The 17,149-nt window shown below is 37.7% G+C and overlaps 1 protein-coding gene across 1 annotated transcript in view; it reads left to right on the top strand.

Moving 5' to 3' along the window:
• Positions 1-17,149, top strand: part of LOC121310439 (receptor-type tyrosine-protein phosphatase N2-like) — a 243,618-nt gene that overhangs the window by 150,198 nt on the left and 76,271 nt on the right. Inside the window, exon 12 of the mRNA XM_041243621.1 lies at positions 9,624-9,688. Within this exon, the coding sequence (XP_041099555.1) occupies positions 9,624-9,688 (65 nt within the window). The remainder of the gene's footprint in view (positions 1-9,623; positions 9,689-17,149) is intronic.

Here is a 17,149-nt window from a genome sequence, read left to right as displayed (position 1 = left end):
ACTGCACATTTTCGAGTGGCCTTTTATTGTCCACAGCACAAGGTGCACCTGTGTAATGAGCATGCTGTTTAATCAGCTTCTTGATATGCCAGAACTGTCATGTGGATGGATTATCTTGGCAAAGGAGAAATGCTCACTAACGGGGATGTAAACAAATTTGTGCACAAAATTTGAGAGAAATAAGCATTTTGTGTGTATGGAAAACTTCTGAGATCTTTTATTTCAGCTCATGAAACATGGGACCAACACTTTACATGTTGTGTTTATATTTTTGTTCAGTGTGTTTATGTTTGTACTTTGTATTTTTAATATGTTCATCTAGATTTATCAAAGCTTCTAGATGTGATGGCAAGTAAAAGTCTCAGGGCTTACTTTGGCCACTCTTCTCAACGGATTCATTTAAATGGCTAAGTACTTGGAACCCGTACTTGTCGATTGTTTTCACTGACCTGAGCTCGATCCAGCAGCGAGTGATCAGATTCAGAACTAAAGATGTTCTGGGATATAGATCAGCAGCCTTTATGTTTTCCACTGCTGTTAAAAAGGGTGATAAAAATAGTAGGGGGGTAATATTGAAATGAATTGGGGAGCACCACTGCATGGTAGTAAATATCATAGTATCTGACACCCTGTGGTTTTGGATACTCAGCCAATCATTTAGGTGTCTGAATATACTGCTACTATGCCCTTACCTGTCAGTGGCAACTTACTATGAAAGCACTTATATTACAATAGAACAATATTGATTATAAGTTGAAATTACAAATTAGTTTAAATGTAAAAGTATTAGCACTATTTAATTCCTAAATTTTTTGACCAGTTTCTAAGATCATACAAATAAAGATCATAACAAACACAAATAGAGGTTCTTCTATATATTGGAAAATGATAGGCTAGCAAAGTATTCAAAGATCTAATACATTTCAGATTAGCTGTGACAACGACAAGTATCAGTTTTTTAAAAGAAATATTTTCATTTTGTTTGAGGAAAACAGGAATTGATTTTCTAAGTAGCCTTGTGTGCGTGGGGGCCTCACTAGTATATTGATATAGAAGAGTTACTTCATTCTTCCAGCTCTTTAGAAGTCTGCAGTGCAAGCTAAAAATCCACTTCTAAATTAACCTTCTTAAAACTGGCATCGAAGCACTCTGCCAAAATGATATCTCTTTTAGTAATCTTAAAAGGAAAATCTAAATCTATGCTTGATTCCTAGTAATTGCATAGCACATTATGAGCCTAAGTGAATTACTCAACCTTACTGAAAGGGTATAATTTCATGGAAATCTCTACCTTTTGGAACAGTTGAAATCAGTTTATATTCGTCCATCAGTGCTTTATGAACAAATTAATGACATTATAGCCATGTTTGGGACCCAGCAGGTAGCACTTATCTCTGTGCTTTCGATAAATATATTTATTTTAAGATTTGTGATTGAAGTGTGTTGTACCTATAAAACACTCTTACATTGTGATCCTTCCATGTTGGGAGTTTCTATTGGCCTTGCAGATATTAGACAAAGAGGTTGATCAACCTGTACCCCGTCTAGATAAGCCACAGCTAGATTTGTTTAGAACATTTTCACATCACAGGGAATCTACCTGGATTGCAAGGATCGATTCCAGCTATGGTAAGTGAGGTATTGCAATGATGTTTTTAACTGGGGTTTGGTGAGATACTTGTTTGATACAGTCAAGTAAGATGCACAAGAAGCTTCTCAAATGCACCTTAATTCTGACCTAGTGATTCAGCACCCCTCCCAAGCAGATTCCCTGTTGTGCCAAATGATTGTGGATGATCACTGAGTGCCCACTGAAGATAAGGTTGATACCACCAAGCTGGATTTGAGCCCAGGCACTGGCCTTTTCCATCACACAGCACTCATGGTGTTGATCTTTGACTTGGCAATGAGACTTCTCTTCTCCACGCTGGGCTGCATTTCTTCTATAATCAGTGGTGTGTTGTAGTTGAGCCTGAACTCGCATAATAGGCAAGCTGAGACATGACTCCCATCTCACGCTCAACTCTCTAACTCAGTCAGTAGTCCTGTCGATGCAATGAAAACAGCACTAGGCACTACTTCTATTACAAACTACTTCTTTTAGAAGGCTAAACATGCTGACAAAACCAAAAGCAACAGTACATCAATTAAACAAACAAAGCTGGAGAAAGACACACTGTGGAAATTACATAAAGGCATTACCTATTATATATGTGTTATTAGAAATAAAATGTGAACTTGAATAATAATTCTTGTTTAAGAATGTCAATATTTTAGTGGCGTTCCGGTATCTTCAGATTTAGGGCCACACCACTGTCTATAATATAATACATTTGTCATTCATTCACTGTGTGTTGTTGGTTGCAGTTTTAGCTTTGCATGCAGAATTATCGTATGAAAATTTATAACATCAGGTCAATTAATTGAGTTAGATAATAAATACATTAAACGAACATTGAGCCCCAGTTTACAGATTCAAAAAGTGTGAAAGTCAGAAGCATCTATTCTGAAACTTTTTTGAGTCTATCCGTGACACGTGGTAGGTGTCAAGGTTACATACATAATGATAAAGCAGCGTGACCTATATAGTGTGCGTGTGTCAAGCAATTCAGTGTTAAAGCCCTCTGATTTAGAAGGCTGTGAGTTTAAACCCAGGCTTTGTCAATCAGCATGGGATTTATCATCAGTCTCCAGATCTATTGTGAATGTGGGTTAGGAGAAAGAAAGAGCAAGACTTTAATTCCTTAATACAAACAAACAAACTGTATTATGAGTGTATTATGTGTCACAATAAAAATACATTTAAAAAAACCCTCTGAGAAGCAATTGGGCTCCTCAGTAACCGATTGAAGTGTAAAGCTGGTGAGGTTAACCTGTATTAGTATACAGTGCAGGAAACATACAACCTCATATTGCACTAAAACAAATTCATCATTTACTTCAAATGTACTGAATGTGAGTGAATTTCTTTGTAAAGATCTGTAGTTTTTGTGAATTTGGCCAGAGTCCTTGTCTGTGGGTGCTGACAGCTATCTACTGTGTTGGCTGGCTAGTGAAACATGATGACATCACATAGTCTAGTGCCGCGGACAGGAAGTGGCTCACAGGGCCCCCTCCCCTCGAAAGGCAAGGCTGCCAAACCATGACTGGAAAAAAGAAAATGTTGAATGTTTAACGCAACAACTGCAGTGGCGCAATGACACCTATCCCCTGAAATAGCAAAAGCATGACTGAAAAGTAAGCAGCTGAAACATGGGCCCGTCCCCCAAGAGCGTGAAATGAAGAGGAAAAATCCACTACTCCCTGGTAGGAGGAAGCCTTAGGGGATCCATGGCTGAGGTAGCCCTTCCTCCAGGCTGTAAAGATGGCTGTCGACTGAGAGGTCAAACAGAAAAGTTTTTCCAAGAAAATGATACAAGTAAATCTTAACAAGAAGTGTGCATTGTTTAAGATAACTGGAATTGTGTACCCCCCATTGTTCTTTTTGTTGTGTTGTTTCACTACACCTCTGTTCAGCTAAAGATCCAGGGCACTTCTAAGGAGCGCTTGAGACTGAAAGCATCATTTCCAGCTCAGCCATAAGAAATGGAGTGTTTGATTTCTATCTTGATTACATTCATAATCAGTAAATGTATTTTGAGCTCAGTTCCTCCTAAGGTTGAAGAGACCCCAGAAAACACAAATGTACTATGCTTCCTGTACTGTAGAAACCTCAGAACAAGCACAGCTGCCCTGTCTGCTTTCAGGGTTTTTATTGTGCAAATATGCTTCTTTGGCTTAATGAACTTTCATTAACCCTGCGTAGGGTTTCTAAGGCCTTAAACCAAAAGTGTAAAGAGATTTCATGTGATTTCCTCTCTGGTATCGTTAGTTAGACACAATATGACAAAGTGTGTCTCTTCAGTTTCTGCAGAGAGGTAATAGGTCCATGCCCCAGGTGTCCCTGCTTTTAATTGTATTGGATATTGCATATTGTCTCTGTGAAGCTGAGAGTCTCATATTGCTTATGCTTCATCTTGCACTTTAAATTTCTCGAGGCAATAAGGGCAGCGTGAAAAAATCATTTGAACAGATTGAATGCTAAAATGTTGTTATCAGAAATTAAATTAATGCAAGTGAGACCGAAAACAGTATCTAATTAAAATCATTTGAAAAATGACTTGAAAATTGGTTTTGACATCCACATTTACACAGCCTGTCATAAATATTACCGTACTTCCAACATGTTTTGTTGTTCTTCCACAGACAAGGAAGGGGCTTCTCCACTGGTCTGGTGTTACAGTTTACATCACGTTCAGGTGGCCTGCTTTGTGCTGGTTTATGTCCTTGAAATCTAAAGTGCAGTCATTTAGATCAATTCAAAGGCATGTGGTTACACTGAAGCTGAACCACCTTCTAGGAAAACAAATCATTTTTCAGGGTGGTGTATTTTCAGTTGTACCAGAATAATGACTATTACGGTTCAGGAATTTGATTATATGTGCTCTTTCAGTCATGCCACCTTAAGAGCTGGCATGCATTTATTTTTCGAGTTTCGTTTGGAGGTTGTCTTACGACCCTGGATTCTTGAATAAATAATTTAATTAAATTTTCTATTTATTTTATTTATATAGTGCCTTTCATACAGTATCTCAGTATGCAATATCAAGAAGTAGTAAAAATTACAAAGTAACAATAATAATAATAATAATAATAATAATAATAATAATAATAATAATAATAATAATAATAATAATAATAATAATAATTAAAAACAATAAAACATTTAAAAAAAAACATCGAAGGAATCAGGAAATTAATAAGAATGATAAAACACAAAACTACAAAAATAAGCTAATAGTAGATAAAAACAATTATATTTCTAAGGCAGGTTATGGAGAAATATAGAGAACATTCTACTACCTGATTCTTGATTTCTGTGTTTGATGTGTCCCAACTCTGTGGACATAAAGACAGAGTGACCATTCACATTACATCTAATATGTATTTATTAAAACAAAAAAATATTGTAACATGATGTGCAAATTATTGTGTGTGTATTGGGTGACATTTTTTATTTATTTAAAGACTAGTTGGGGCGCATTCATTTGATTTAATTAATTCGGGGTCTTTGTATCAGCACCACTACAATTCAGTTTAAGTCTGTTTCTTTAATGTGTTTCTTTCAGTACCAAAATGGAAAACGTTTTTTTGTATTAATTTGAAAGGCTGTGGTATTAAGATATGTTAATATCAGTTGAATAGACCCCTAAAATTTAACATACATTAAAAAAGAAAGAGAAAAATCTGACAAATAGGAAAACCCACAGTGTGGTGAGAGCACCCTGTATCTAATACCCATTCCAGCTAGAGAACACAGCGTGGTGATCGGGGTCTGTACCTAATACCCATTCCAGCTAGAGAACACAGCGTGGTGATCGGGGTCTGTACCTAATACCCATTCCAGCTAGAGAACACAGCGTGGTGTGAGGGGTCTGTACCTAATACCCATTCCAGCTAGAGAACACAGCGTGGTGTGAGGGGTCTGTACCTAATACCCATTCCAGCTAGAGAACACAGCGTGGTGATCGGGGTCTGTACCTAATACCCATTCCAGCTAGAGAACACAACGTGGTGAGAGAGGTCTGTACCTAATACCCATTCCAGCTAGAGAACACAGCGTGGTGAGAGGGGTCTGTACCTAATACCCATTCCAGCTAGAGAACACAACGTGGTGAGAGAGGTCTGTACCTAATACCCATTCCAGCTAGAGAACACAGCGTGGTGATCGGGGTCTGTACCTAATACCCATTCCAGCTAGAGAACACAGCGTGGTGATCGGGGTCTGTACCTAATACCCATTCCAGCTAGAGAACACAGCGTGGTGAGAGGGGTCTGTACCTAATACCCATTCCAGCTAGAGAACACAGCGTGGTGAGAGGGGTCTGTACCTAATACCCATTCCAGCTAGAGAACACAGCGTGGTGAGAGGGGTCTGTACCTAATACCCATTCCAGCTAGAGAACACAGCGTGGTGAGAGGGGTCTGTACCTAATACCCATTCCAGCTAGAGAACACAGCGTGGTGATCGGGGTCTGTACCTAATACCCATTCCAGCTAGAGAACACAGCGTTGTGAGAGGGGTCTGTACCTAATACCCATTCCAGCTAGAGAACACAGCGTGGTGATCGGGGTCTGTACCTAATACCAATTCCAGCTAGAGAACACAGCGTGGTGAGATGGGTCTGTACCTAATACCCATTCCAGCTAGAGAACACAGCGTGGTGAGAGGGGTCTGTACCTAATACCCATTCCAGCTAGAGAACACAGCGTGGTGAGATGGGTCTGTACCTAATACCCATTCCAGCTAGAGAACACAGCGTGGTGATCGGGGTCTATACCTAATACCCATTCCATCTTCACTGTGATTCAAGCTGATTGAGACAGATGGACGGACGGATGGATGGACTTTTGAGTGCTGTATTACCAAGTGTTTCATCATTTTTAAAGCAGAGAGGCAGAAACAGTAGCCTTTCTCTCTGTTGCTTTCTCAAGGGAAAAACATTATTTCTGACCATTTTTATTTGACTCATTTTCATCCAGCAGGCTCCAATTAAAGTCCCTATCATTTCCTTATAAACAATCTCTGTCAGATTCCAAAGATTGTTTATGCAATATGAAAGAAAGTTCAAATGTGAATGAAAACATGCACTGAGGGAAGCTTGTGTTTCTCTTGTTGATTATCAATTGCCTTTTGAATGTAATGAAGCTCTGATTAAACCAATAGAAACTCATTCTATCTGCTTTTTAATGGTCAGCTAATAGCATGCTTCCTCCTGATGGTTATTGATTGTTTTTAATGTTTCTCACCACAGGCCTTGCGTTTCCCTTAAAGCTGGATTTGATGACTTTCACGTACAATATTTTAGGATTTCCTTGATTTGTGTGTTCCTGGTTTGTTTCACCTGAAATTCATCATGCTGAATATCCTGTGTGTTAATGAACCTTGAATCCTCCTTCCCACTGCTCTACTGGAAAGTATATGGAGACAAGACTGACATACTAGCTTATTGAATCCAGGTCTTAGCACACAGTAGAGCCTTCCTCTTCTGGGATTGGGGCTCCCAAAATGTCTTTCTAAACTTAATCAAGTATGTGGTTACAGTAGTGTGCATATTTATTAGCGCACCTCAAGATGTGTCATGTATATCCTTTATATACCCACCTTCATGAAAACCTCAGGGTGTGAGAATTTCCATTTTCAGTCAATAATCAGTGATATAGAAACAATAGCCATTCGTGTGTGAAAATGTTAAACCACTTTGTGCTTTAATTAGGCAAATTAAACAACTTGTTAAAAGTCTCCTGCATTTTGCCATTGGTGGCTATGTGTTCCTTTTCTTTTACTATGTTAAGTGAATTGCATGTGTGGTGGCCTATTAAAGTCATCAATTAAATTAGACAACCGCTAATTTACCTATTTTGACAATTTTCTAAGATTTTCAGTTCCTGTACTCATATGCACAACAAATCAAAACTACAGAAGCAATGTGGTGTTCTGATAAATATGTACTCGACTCTGTTACAAGATAAACTTGGTAATAGTCTACAATGGTGAAATGACTTCTTGGGTAACATTCTTACACCATGGGGTATCCAACCCCTTGGTGGTAAGGTGATAAACATCTCTTAATGTGAAAATGAGCAAACATTAACTTATGTTGGTGTGAACAAGTCAATGATGTCTTATTCACACGTCCCATATAATGTGCGATCATCACGTTAATGGCAGCCATGAGGGTTGCGCTGTGTGTTGATCAAGCATTGTTTAAACAGTGTGGGTATTAGCAGTCCAGTACGCAAGGAGGAACACATTAGAATGTAGTAAAGTAAAGTCTGAGCTGCATAGCCATCTCTGTAGAGCTCCCGAGATACTTCCTGATGAAGCCATTGAGTTGTCCCTATTGTCAGAATAGACAGCATGGATCCATTCAGGTTAGACTAACCACTATGAAAAGCTCCAACCAAATTATTCCTCTGAAGCTGCGTGCTTAATTATATGGAATACTGCATAAATTGGCAAGTGCAACGAATTATTCTGATAAATTAAAATACTAATTAAATAGGCAATTGCAGAATTGTGAGAACATTATAGGGTTCAACTCTTCCAGGTAATTTGCATATCCTTCATCTAGGGAATTTGATTTTAAAGGACTTATTTTTTTCCACTTTGATGCATTCACATGGAAACAAAAAAAAGGCTTTTATGCATGCTCTTTTTATAATTTTCCATTGTGTATTATGCACCAATTATACACACACACACACACACACACACACACACACACACACACACACACTCAATCTTTCCATGATTTCGTTTTACAATTAAAATGTTTCTTCAGAAATGTCAGGTGCTATTTGAATGGGCGATACAGAGTCCAAATAAGCTGTTTGCATTGATTTGCAACTGAACCATTTTGTAGTGTAGTATGTGTTAGGATCTCCCATGATGAAACACAACATCACCCACAAATCTGATCCTTACAGACAAGCACAGTAAACGCATTCCATTTGGACGTGTGTATTTCTGAGATTACAGCATTGTTTCTTATACAGCTGTAGTACAATATGGATGGTAATATAAAAAGGATATACTCCACATATTTGTGAAACATTTTTCAATGTTTTGGATATTAAAGCAGTAATTTATGTTCTTACTACAATGAAAGACAATGCAACAAGAATTTTAAAATATTGGTTAGCTTGAGTAACAAAATCCCCTGCAGCTTAATGATTAGCAGAACAGGGAAACTATGGAAGGTAAAATAGGGTTTCAGTTTTGAGAAGACACTGGATGGAATTTAAACCAGGGCACACCCATTCAGAGGGTCCTCCTACTAATCACACACTATAAATGTAGATGAAATCAACAGTTGTTGAATTATAAGGCATATGCTACTTGAATGGTCTGCAGGTGTCTAGGTACGCTATAAACTCCAGTGACCTTTCAAACATCTGTGCAGTGCAATATAGCGCACTATACACACCTTGGTCTGGGGCTTCTTATAATACTTGTTTTGGAGATGGAGAAAATACCTTTCACTGTGAAACTGAGCCTAGCAGCTCGTTTAGATTTTCACTTCATTGAACCCTCCTATACCTCGTACCCATTGACAGTGATGACGCGTTGAGGAAGTCTGCCAGTGGCACACATGTTCAGACTACATTACTGTAATTTAATAAATAGAACACACATCCAATATATAAAAATACTGGTGCAAAATCTTCATAGGGGTTAATGCTGAAGGCCAATGCATTGTATTTCAGAACACGAACTTGATACCGCCATTGAATATATAGTACTGCTTGACTGGCAACTTCTTAGATTAACTTCCAAAGTAACTAGTATAATACATGTTAATGTATAAACCAACTATAGCTGCGGCATAACACATGAAAACCAATCCGTTTTGCTTGCAGTGAGCTCCAGTAGCTGAGTCACTTTAATACCTGGAGACTGTGGTCTGATGCTCTGTCGCATCGCAACGTGTCAAAGGTGCTGCTGTACCAGAACCACTTTCCTTCTTGGAATGCCAGACTGACCAGGTTTGGGTGACTGATTGTTTTCTCTTGCATTGCAGTGGCACAGAAGGAGAAGCTTGAAAAGGAGACTGGAGTGAAAATACTGCAAGCTGGAATGGGAGATGTGAGTTTATACATTTTCTGTTTGCTGCTTCAGTGTGTTTCAGTATGGGACTGCTTCTACTATTAATAGCAATAATAATAATAATAATAATAATAATAATAATAATAATAATAATAATAATAATAATAATAATAATGTGAAGTTCGAGGCACCGTGAAATTCTACTAAATCTTGGAGATGATTTTAAAAACGTACATCCCAGCTTACAATACACTATTAATATGAGCGAACAACGATATGTGATAATATATACTCGGTTGTTGACTAAGATGAGGTAAATGATGTCTAGAGGCTCTCCCATTACTACTGGATCTTCTTGTGAAACTGTACTGTGCTTCACAAGTTTATTCCACTCTGAGAATCTGAGAGGGAAAACCGTCTTGCAGTTAATCATGTACGTTTGAGGCCTTCTCTTAAAGCTGTCAGGCAGTTCCATGATATCTTATACAAGTGATCTATTAAACAGTAAACATGTGAGATCCACCGGAGGATGTGTTAGTCTTTAAAGACATCTTTTCAAAACCGCTGTAAACACAAATAATAAAAACATCTATTTATTTATTTTTGCATTTGGAAATAAGAAATGCATTTGGCTGTCATTTTTAAATAGTTAAAGCTGGGTAGGTAGGTGTATAGAAATGTTTTATTCAATCTTGTACTTGGTTTGATATCGGCTGTTTCTTGGCAACGCTTGTTCCTGTTGGTAGAGAAAGTTGGGTTTCGATGCCAGTTTTTTTAAGCAGCTCTCTGTTATTGATCTGATAGTCATTCTGCCTCAGTGACTGCATGCCAAATACAGGCTGTCAATCAAAACAGGCATTCCAGGGAAACAGCATGCTATAGGAATAGTGAAACCAGCAGGAATGTCTTCTGTGATATAATGAAGAATCAGCAAATGATGCAAAAGAAAAGAAAAACAGCCTTTAACCTCAGAGCTGCATTTTGGAAAGGACAGACAACACGACACATCAAATCTGGACAACACTATAGCATTGTAACAGTATTCTAGCTGTTGGCATACCAAATCAGGTGGCCAAAACAGAGAGACAAAACAGACACAAATCATCGCACTGGTGTATAACCAGCACGCATAGCAATTTTTATTTCTCGTTCTCTTTACTCATGTTTCGCCTCGAGTGAGAAATATGTGCTGCTTTTAAGCAGCTGTGCCGGGACTCAAGTGCTAATCATTCAATCTGGCCCCGGCACAGTCTGCACGTGAAGCAATTGTGACTTCAATGTGTTCACATAATACATTTTAAATCACCCATGCTACATAACCCGCACTGTACAAATAAACCAGATACACCCAGGGGTCACAGTAGGTCATTAGCATACCATCATGTTGAACGGCTAAGGCAGTGCTTAATTAATAACAAGCTGCAGGATCTTAACAATATGTTGAGGTAGTAATCTGATGGCAGATTGTATATTGTGTGTATAGCTGTTACTGCCACAGAACACACGTTTAAGGGGCAATAAAAACCTGGTGTTCACTATGTCAAAGCATCAGCTGTATATATATATAATATTGAAACAAAGGAAAGAATGAAAAGATCTGCAGCATAATGAGAAAACTGACCAGGGGTAATGGACCCTACTTTCCACTTTGCTGTAAGGGTCAGGCAGTCAGGCATAACTTTAACTGAGTAACATAAATATGTTATAATCAAGCTTTCTTTCATTGAACCCATTTTATATTGTCATTTTAGTATTAAATTACACAGTATTTAATATCATACTGCGAGCCCCTTAAACTGGGCTATTTACCTCAAATGAAGGCGAAATCCAGGCCAGTGTTGCTAATGATTTTAAAGCCTTGTTTATGACAAATTTTAATGTTTTTTTTTTCTTCTTGTACATATTCCTTCTTAACCATTTTGTGTCAATATGAAGACACATCTCCAAACTAATTCATTACTGGACTAGGCATGTCTGTTCACGTTGTGATACTGTTTATTTTAAAAACACACCAACACAAGACTGTAGAAGATAGATTGATTTAAAGGTTCCTATTTAATGTGTTGTATGTACTGAATGTGTCTTCCTTAACAAATACAAGCCCCCTCCTGTATAATGAGGTAGTCTTTGATGTTTGCATTATCTTATGTGAGTATTGATTGTTTAAAGCACCTATAAACCCTGGGTAAAATAAATGCAAAACATATTCCACTGTACAATGGCGTGCACAAATATAGTCTTCAGTTTTAATTTCCAGTCTATGTTAGATTATAACGATTGAAAACAGTATTTAAACCCTTGTGAACACATGAATGAACGGGAGCTGTCATTTGAATAGAACAATAACAGGATTATCTGAAGCATTGTCAGTCTATGGACAAACACTATGTTGCCAAAATTTTCATTACAAAAATTAGCACAGGATAATATTCAAGATTGGAGCGATGAAAAAAAAAAGGAAAATCTGCATTTATGGTAATAAATATTCATATTTGTCTGGTTGGAGATGGAAATCTAATTGAGGGGCTATTGATGCACTGGCTTCTTTTTAAACCAAAGTCATTTCATCCAAATTGGGTTTGATATGGAAATTAGTCTCACTCCGAGTCGTGCAGGCCAGAGGCATGCTGGGATTGCACTGGGGGTGTTCAGCGCATCAGTTGTTGCTGCTGGTGCCTGGCACTGCTGCTATAGATAACCACAAACACAAGGCTGGGGTCTTTCTCTGGGGTCAACCTCCCACTAACTATCCTTTCCCTTTTTGTTGTATACAGTTTTATTGTGTAACCAAACTGCTACACAGGGTTGTAACTGTTCATGTAAATGCTTTGTACTAATTCTCCGCAATCACAGCCTCTCAGTGTGAAGCTGGGGGATTGTAAAGGGGGGGTCTCCTCGCCTCAGATTTGGAATAAAGCTTAGCTGAGGGCAACGGACAGAACTAAGTGATTTTCCACTGCAATTCCAGTTGTTTTTTTTTTTTTTTAAGTTGCCAGGACAGCAGTGCAGCATTAACAATTTAGTACGGATTGAGGCTTACAGATCTCCCCGAGGAACATGTGCTGCTGAATTGACAGGTTTGCTTCAGGTAGGCTAGGCTTGACAAGACCAGGGAAAAATCTTTTAATACCAGAACCTCACATCTGATTCTCTCTCTCTGTTTTCAATTCTGAAGAAAATAAAGTCGCCTTATGGAATTGAGCCTGGTGTTTGTAAATACACAGATATTTAGAAATCCCCCAAAACTTCTCAAACCTTGGTGGTACGTTTTAAGAGAGGTACAGACAAAATAAAGGGCTACTTACAAAACGTAAACTATGACTGTAAATACTACAAGAGGTCTATTTTTACTGGAAATGTGTGTCACAGTTTAAAGCATAACCATTTACACAAAAGGGCTAAATGTGAAATCTGTGAAGTGTATGAATATTCCCAAGCATTTCTCCGTTCACTTCCTTTACAAGGTTTTGGTTGTCTGCCTTTGTGACAAAGACGGCTGTAGTGGGGACGTCAGACCAGAAGAAACACACAGTACTGCGAGAGGAAATGATAAATGGCTGCGATGCTGCGCGGTTTATTATTATAAAATAAAACAGGACAAAAACACAGGACACGGCACATTCGCCAAAACAAAAGTAACAAACAAAACAGACTACACAGACAAACACGGTGAGCTTCTATTTTACTTTACATTATTATTTTATTATTTATTACGTCCGTCTCCAATCTCGTTCTCCACTCACTGAACACACAACCCCGAGTGAGTGAAAACATGCTGCTTTTATGCAGCTGTACCGAGACTCAATTGCTAATCAGTCATTCAACTGGAGTCGCGGTACAACTGCACGTGAATTAAAGTGCAATTCCCCGTGCTCACATATTATTGCTTTTTACTTGCATGTGAAGTGCTGTGCAATCTTCGTGCCTAAATACAAATATACATTTTAAACACTTGTGTTGCACAGACCCTTTTATATCCTGTGTACCAATGACTATACACCAACATTAACATACAACATATAACACAAAATACACACAGGGGCGGGCACTTTGCCACAGCCTTCCTCATGTTTTTCTGTATTGTATTTCCTGGCATTACATATACCTTCTCGAAAGCTGATAAATGGAATACAGCAGCAACACTGAGTAAAATAAGGCTCCATTCACACTGTGTGTCAGCCCACGACTTCTGTAAACTGGATTATAGATACATCGTAAAACCAAATTCTTCATTCCGAGGCAATGTTAATTACCCTCTCTCCTTCATCTCGAAGGATTATAAATACCATCTGTATTCCTTAAGGGTTTGGAGCAGGATGTGGGGATATTTTGGAAATTAGTAAAGGCAATATCACATTGTTCTTGCGAAGCCAGGGAGGGCCAGGAATCTGTAGTCAGAAGTGCATTTGTTTAAATGACGACCTTTGACCTCCCTTTGTTTATTTTGCCATTAATGTTGTAATTTAAATGGAAGGTCCCATCCCAGGCAAAATATCCCAGGTCAAGAGTTGCAAATAAGCAGAAAGGACAAAGCTGCTTGATGGTTAAAACCTTTATGTTCACTTCTTCTTTTAACTACTTGCTGTGTTTGTTACATACAAATTGTTCATGACAAATCTTCTTTCTTGTTATTTTTAAAATCCAGATTACAAAACAGCACATCTTACTGTAGTTTAGACACAAACAAAAGGTTATGAAGTTGCACCTGTATATGTTCATAACTACACACCCACAGCAGGCATTGCAATAATGAGGGACTGTTTACTGTGCCTTCACAAAATACTGTATCAAACCCTGAAGCATCATTGAAAACATCACAGTAAAATTACACTAAGCAGCTCTATAATCATTCATACATATCGGAATGTAGCTTATATTTAAACTTCCTAGTTTCAGATACCTGTTTATGTATTTGCATATGTCTCAGGTATCAGGGTTCACAAATACTCTTTGCTGTTAATTATTGAAAGAGGTGTCTGTTTGAAAGGATTAGATTTTTCTGCTCTTGGCTCGTGGTCTAGTTGACCTTGGTTAGACTCAAAGCCCCCTTTTTATCCGAGTACTATTTACAGCCTGTTTTCTTTTGTTGAAATTCAAAGCATTAGGCAGTCATCTATAATTTAATCTTTCCTTGATTTGATGTGCATTGTACAATGTAGGTTTTATTTTTATTAGATAAAAAAAGAAAGAAAAAAGCAATGACATGAATTAATCATAGTTGAATATATCTAGGGCTTCTGTTTTTTATGAATTCATTTGTTGGTGCTATTTTTAGCTATTTTTGAGTTTTATTAAATTGTATTTTTTTTTCAGGGCTTTTGCTTTTTATATACTGTATGAAATTATTGTTTTCTGTTACTTTCCAAAATGCTTGAGCGTTTTTTTCTATCAAAATATGTATATTAACTCGACAGTACTTGCACACTTCAATTGTTCCTTTGCTGTCTTCCACAACGAAATCCATCTGGTTACGGGCACATTGTTATGTTTTTTTTTTTGTGTGTAGGCATTTTTTTACATTTCGCCACAATTTGCAATTCTGTTTTAAATTCTCTGTATCTTAACTGTAATGCATCTTTAAATCCAGTGAACAAGCCTCCATTCCTAATTGTAATCTCGTTTTAAATCTCACAAGCAGAGTCTCCAATGGAAATTTAGGAAATTGTCTGTACTTTCTTTGAAATCTGCCTCACCTCTATCTGGATACATTTGTTGGTACAGTTATTTTGCCTTCTGCAGGTCCAACACGTAGTTTATGAAGTGGCTTTAACAAAATCTTCTCATCAGCAGTTTTGCATACAATACATCTGTTTTTACTACTCTACTGTCTTTCGCCTCCTTTGCAAGCTGTTGGATTTATTTTGTTGGCTTTTTTTTAATAACATATAAATGATGTTTTTTTTTTCAATTAAAAATGTAACATGTTTGTGTTTACCAGTCCTTACCATCTCAGTAGGTTCGTACTGCTCTTTTTAAAACTGGATTCTGGTTGCGTTGAAGGCATGGTTCAGTGATTGCTTACTTCCAGCTCAAAGCAGAGAGTTCGGTTGAGCGGTCAGTTTATTAGTTTGTTGTTTGTAGCTCTGAGGTTCAATTGTATTTCCTTAGTTGTGTAAGAAAACTGGTGGAAAACATCCTTTTATGGGAATGAGACTGAGAGGCAGTTACCATATACTGCAGTGCAATTTGCATCTCTTTTTACTATTCCAAAATGAACCAGTGATATTTCAGAGCTCCTGCACGCCTCTTTGTTTATTGGAATGCAACACCATTTCTTTAGTCATTAACTCAGATAAGGGGAGAGGTGTGAGCACGCTAATTCACAAGCTTTTCATTCATTTGCCTATGGAGGCCTGTGTTTTCAAGGACAAATAGTAATAGAACAAACAACAAATAAATAAATGCTGCAGAATGTTGATGAGAACCTTCATTTCAGTGCTCAGTATTTGTCACAATTTTGAAGGAAATATCAGGCTTCAAAGAACTGGCCACCAATCACTATGTTTTAATATAACTTTTAAGGTCTTTAATTTTTTCTTCACTAAAACAGCTAAAACAAAATGGCTTTCAGGCACAGGAAGGGACAGTTTTGTCTTGTAATTACACGACTTTGATGACATCGGGTTAAATTCTGTACTTTATTGTAAACAGCATATTTTCCTCTTACACATTCAGTTGAAATATATATACAGTATACACAGTGTTACACATTTTCGGTTTTTATCTTTAAAAAAAAATAGGGAATTTTTACATATATTAAAATAGGGATACAATCTGTAAAAATAGATTTTAATTGAAACATCGGTAAAAATCGGGGGAAACATCTCAGTATGCACACTTTACATATGGAATATGATGCGTAACAGTTGTGGTTTCTGATTAAGTTTCATGTCCCTGGCATGTATGATGAAGCAGAATCTGTGCAAGTCGAAGTCACATTTTCCCAAGTTAACTGGTACTTTGCAAATGTTTGGGCAATCGCTGTGCTGATGGACATAGTATCAACAGAACAATGAAAATGACATCAGCACAAAGAAGCCAGGTTTATCTGCCTTGAAATCATAAAAAGAAAAGAAAATTGACAGAACTGGGCGGTGCAAGTCATCGGAAGATGCGTCAAAAACCACACTGGACATTTCTATCAAAATCGTTCCATAAGTTTACCAACTAAAGCATCAACGTTTTCTGTCAAATAATTACGATTAAGATTGTCGGTGTTAGGCAGTGTTTTAGCTGATGAACAGACAGTACTGTTGCATGAAGTCACCAATACACACCTTCCTGCAATAAACAGTGGCTGTCCTGCAAAGCACAGCGCTCTGATAAACTTAACATAGTCATTCTGCATTCTCTTTTATTAAAGCAGCTTAAATAGATTGCTTATGTCTCGGTTCACTTTCTTGTTTTAGTTTAACGTGTCGCTTATTTTTCAGTATGTTCTTTATTGTCAGCGTGACCATGTACCTCAATGCAGCAGTACTGGCAGCGCTATGCATCCTC

The sequence above is a fragment of the Polyodon spathula genome, chromosome 3 (assembly GCF_017654505.1).
Source record: "Polyodon spathula isolate WHYD16114869_AA chromosome 3, ASM1765450v1, whole genome shotgun sequence".
In the NCBI taxonomy this organism is placed as follows: Eukaryota; Metazoa; Chordata; class Actinopteri; order Acipenseriformes; family Polyodontidae; genus Polyodon; species Polyodon spathula.
The sequence above is the reverse complement of the archived record's forward strand: the minus strand, read 5'-3'. Positions and strand labels throughout refer to the sequence as shown.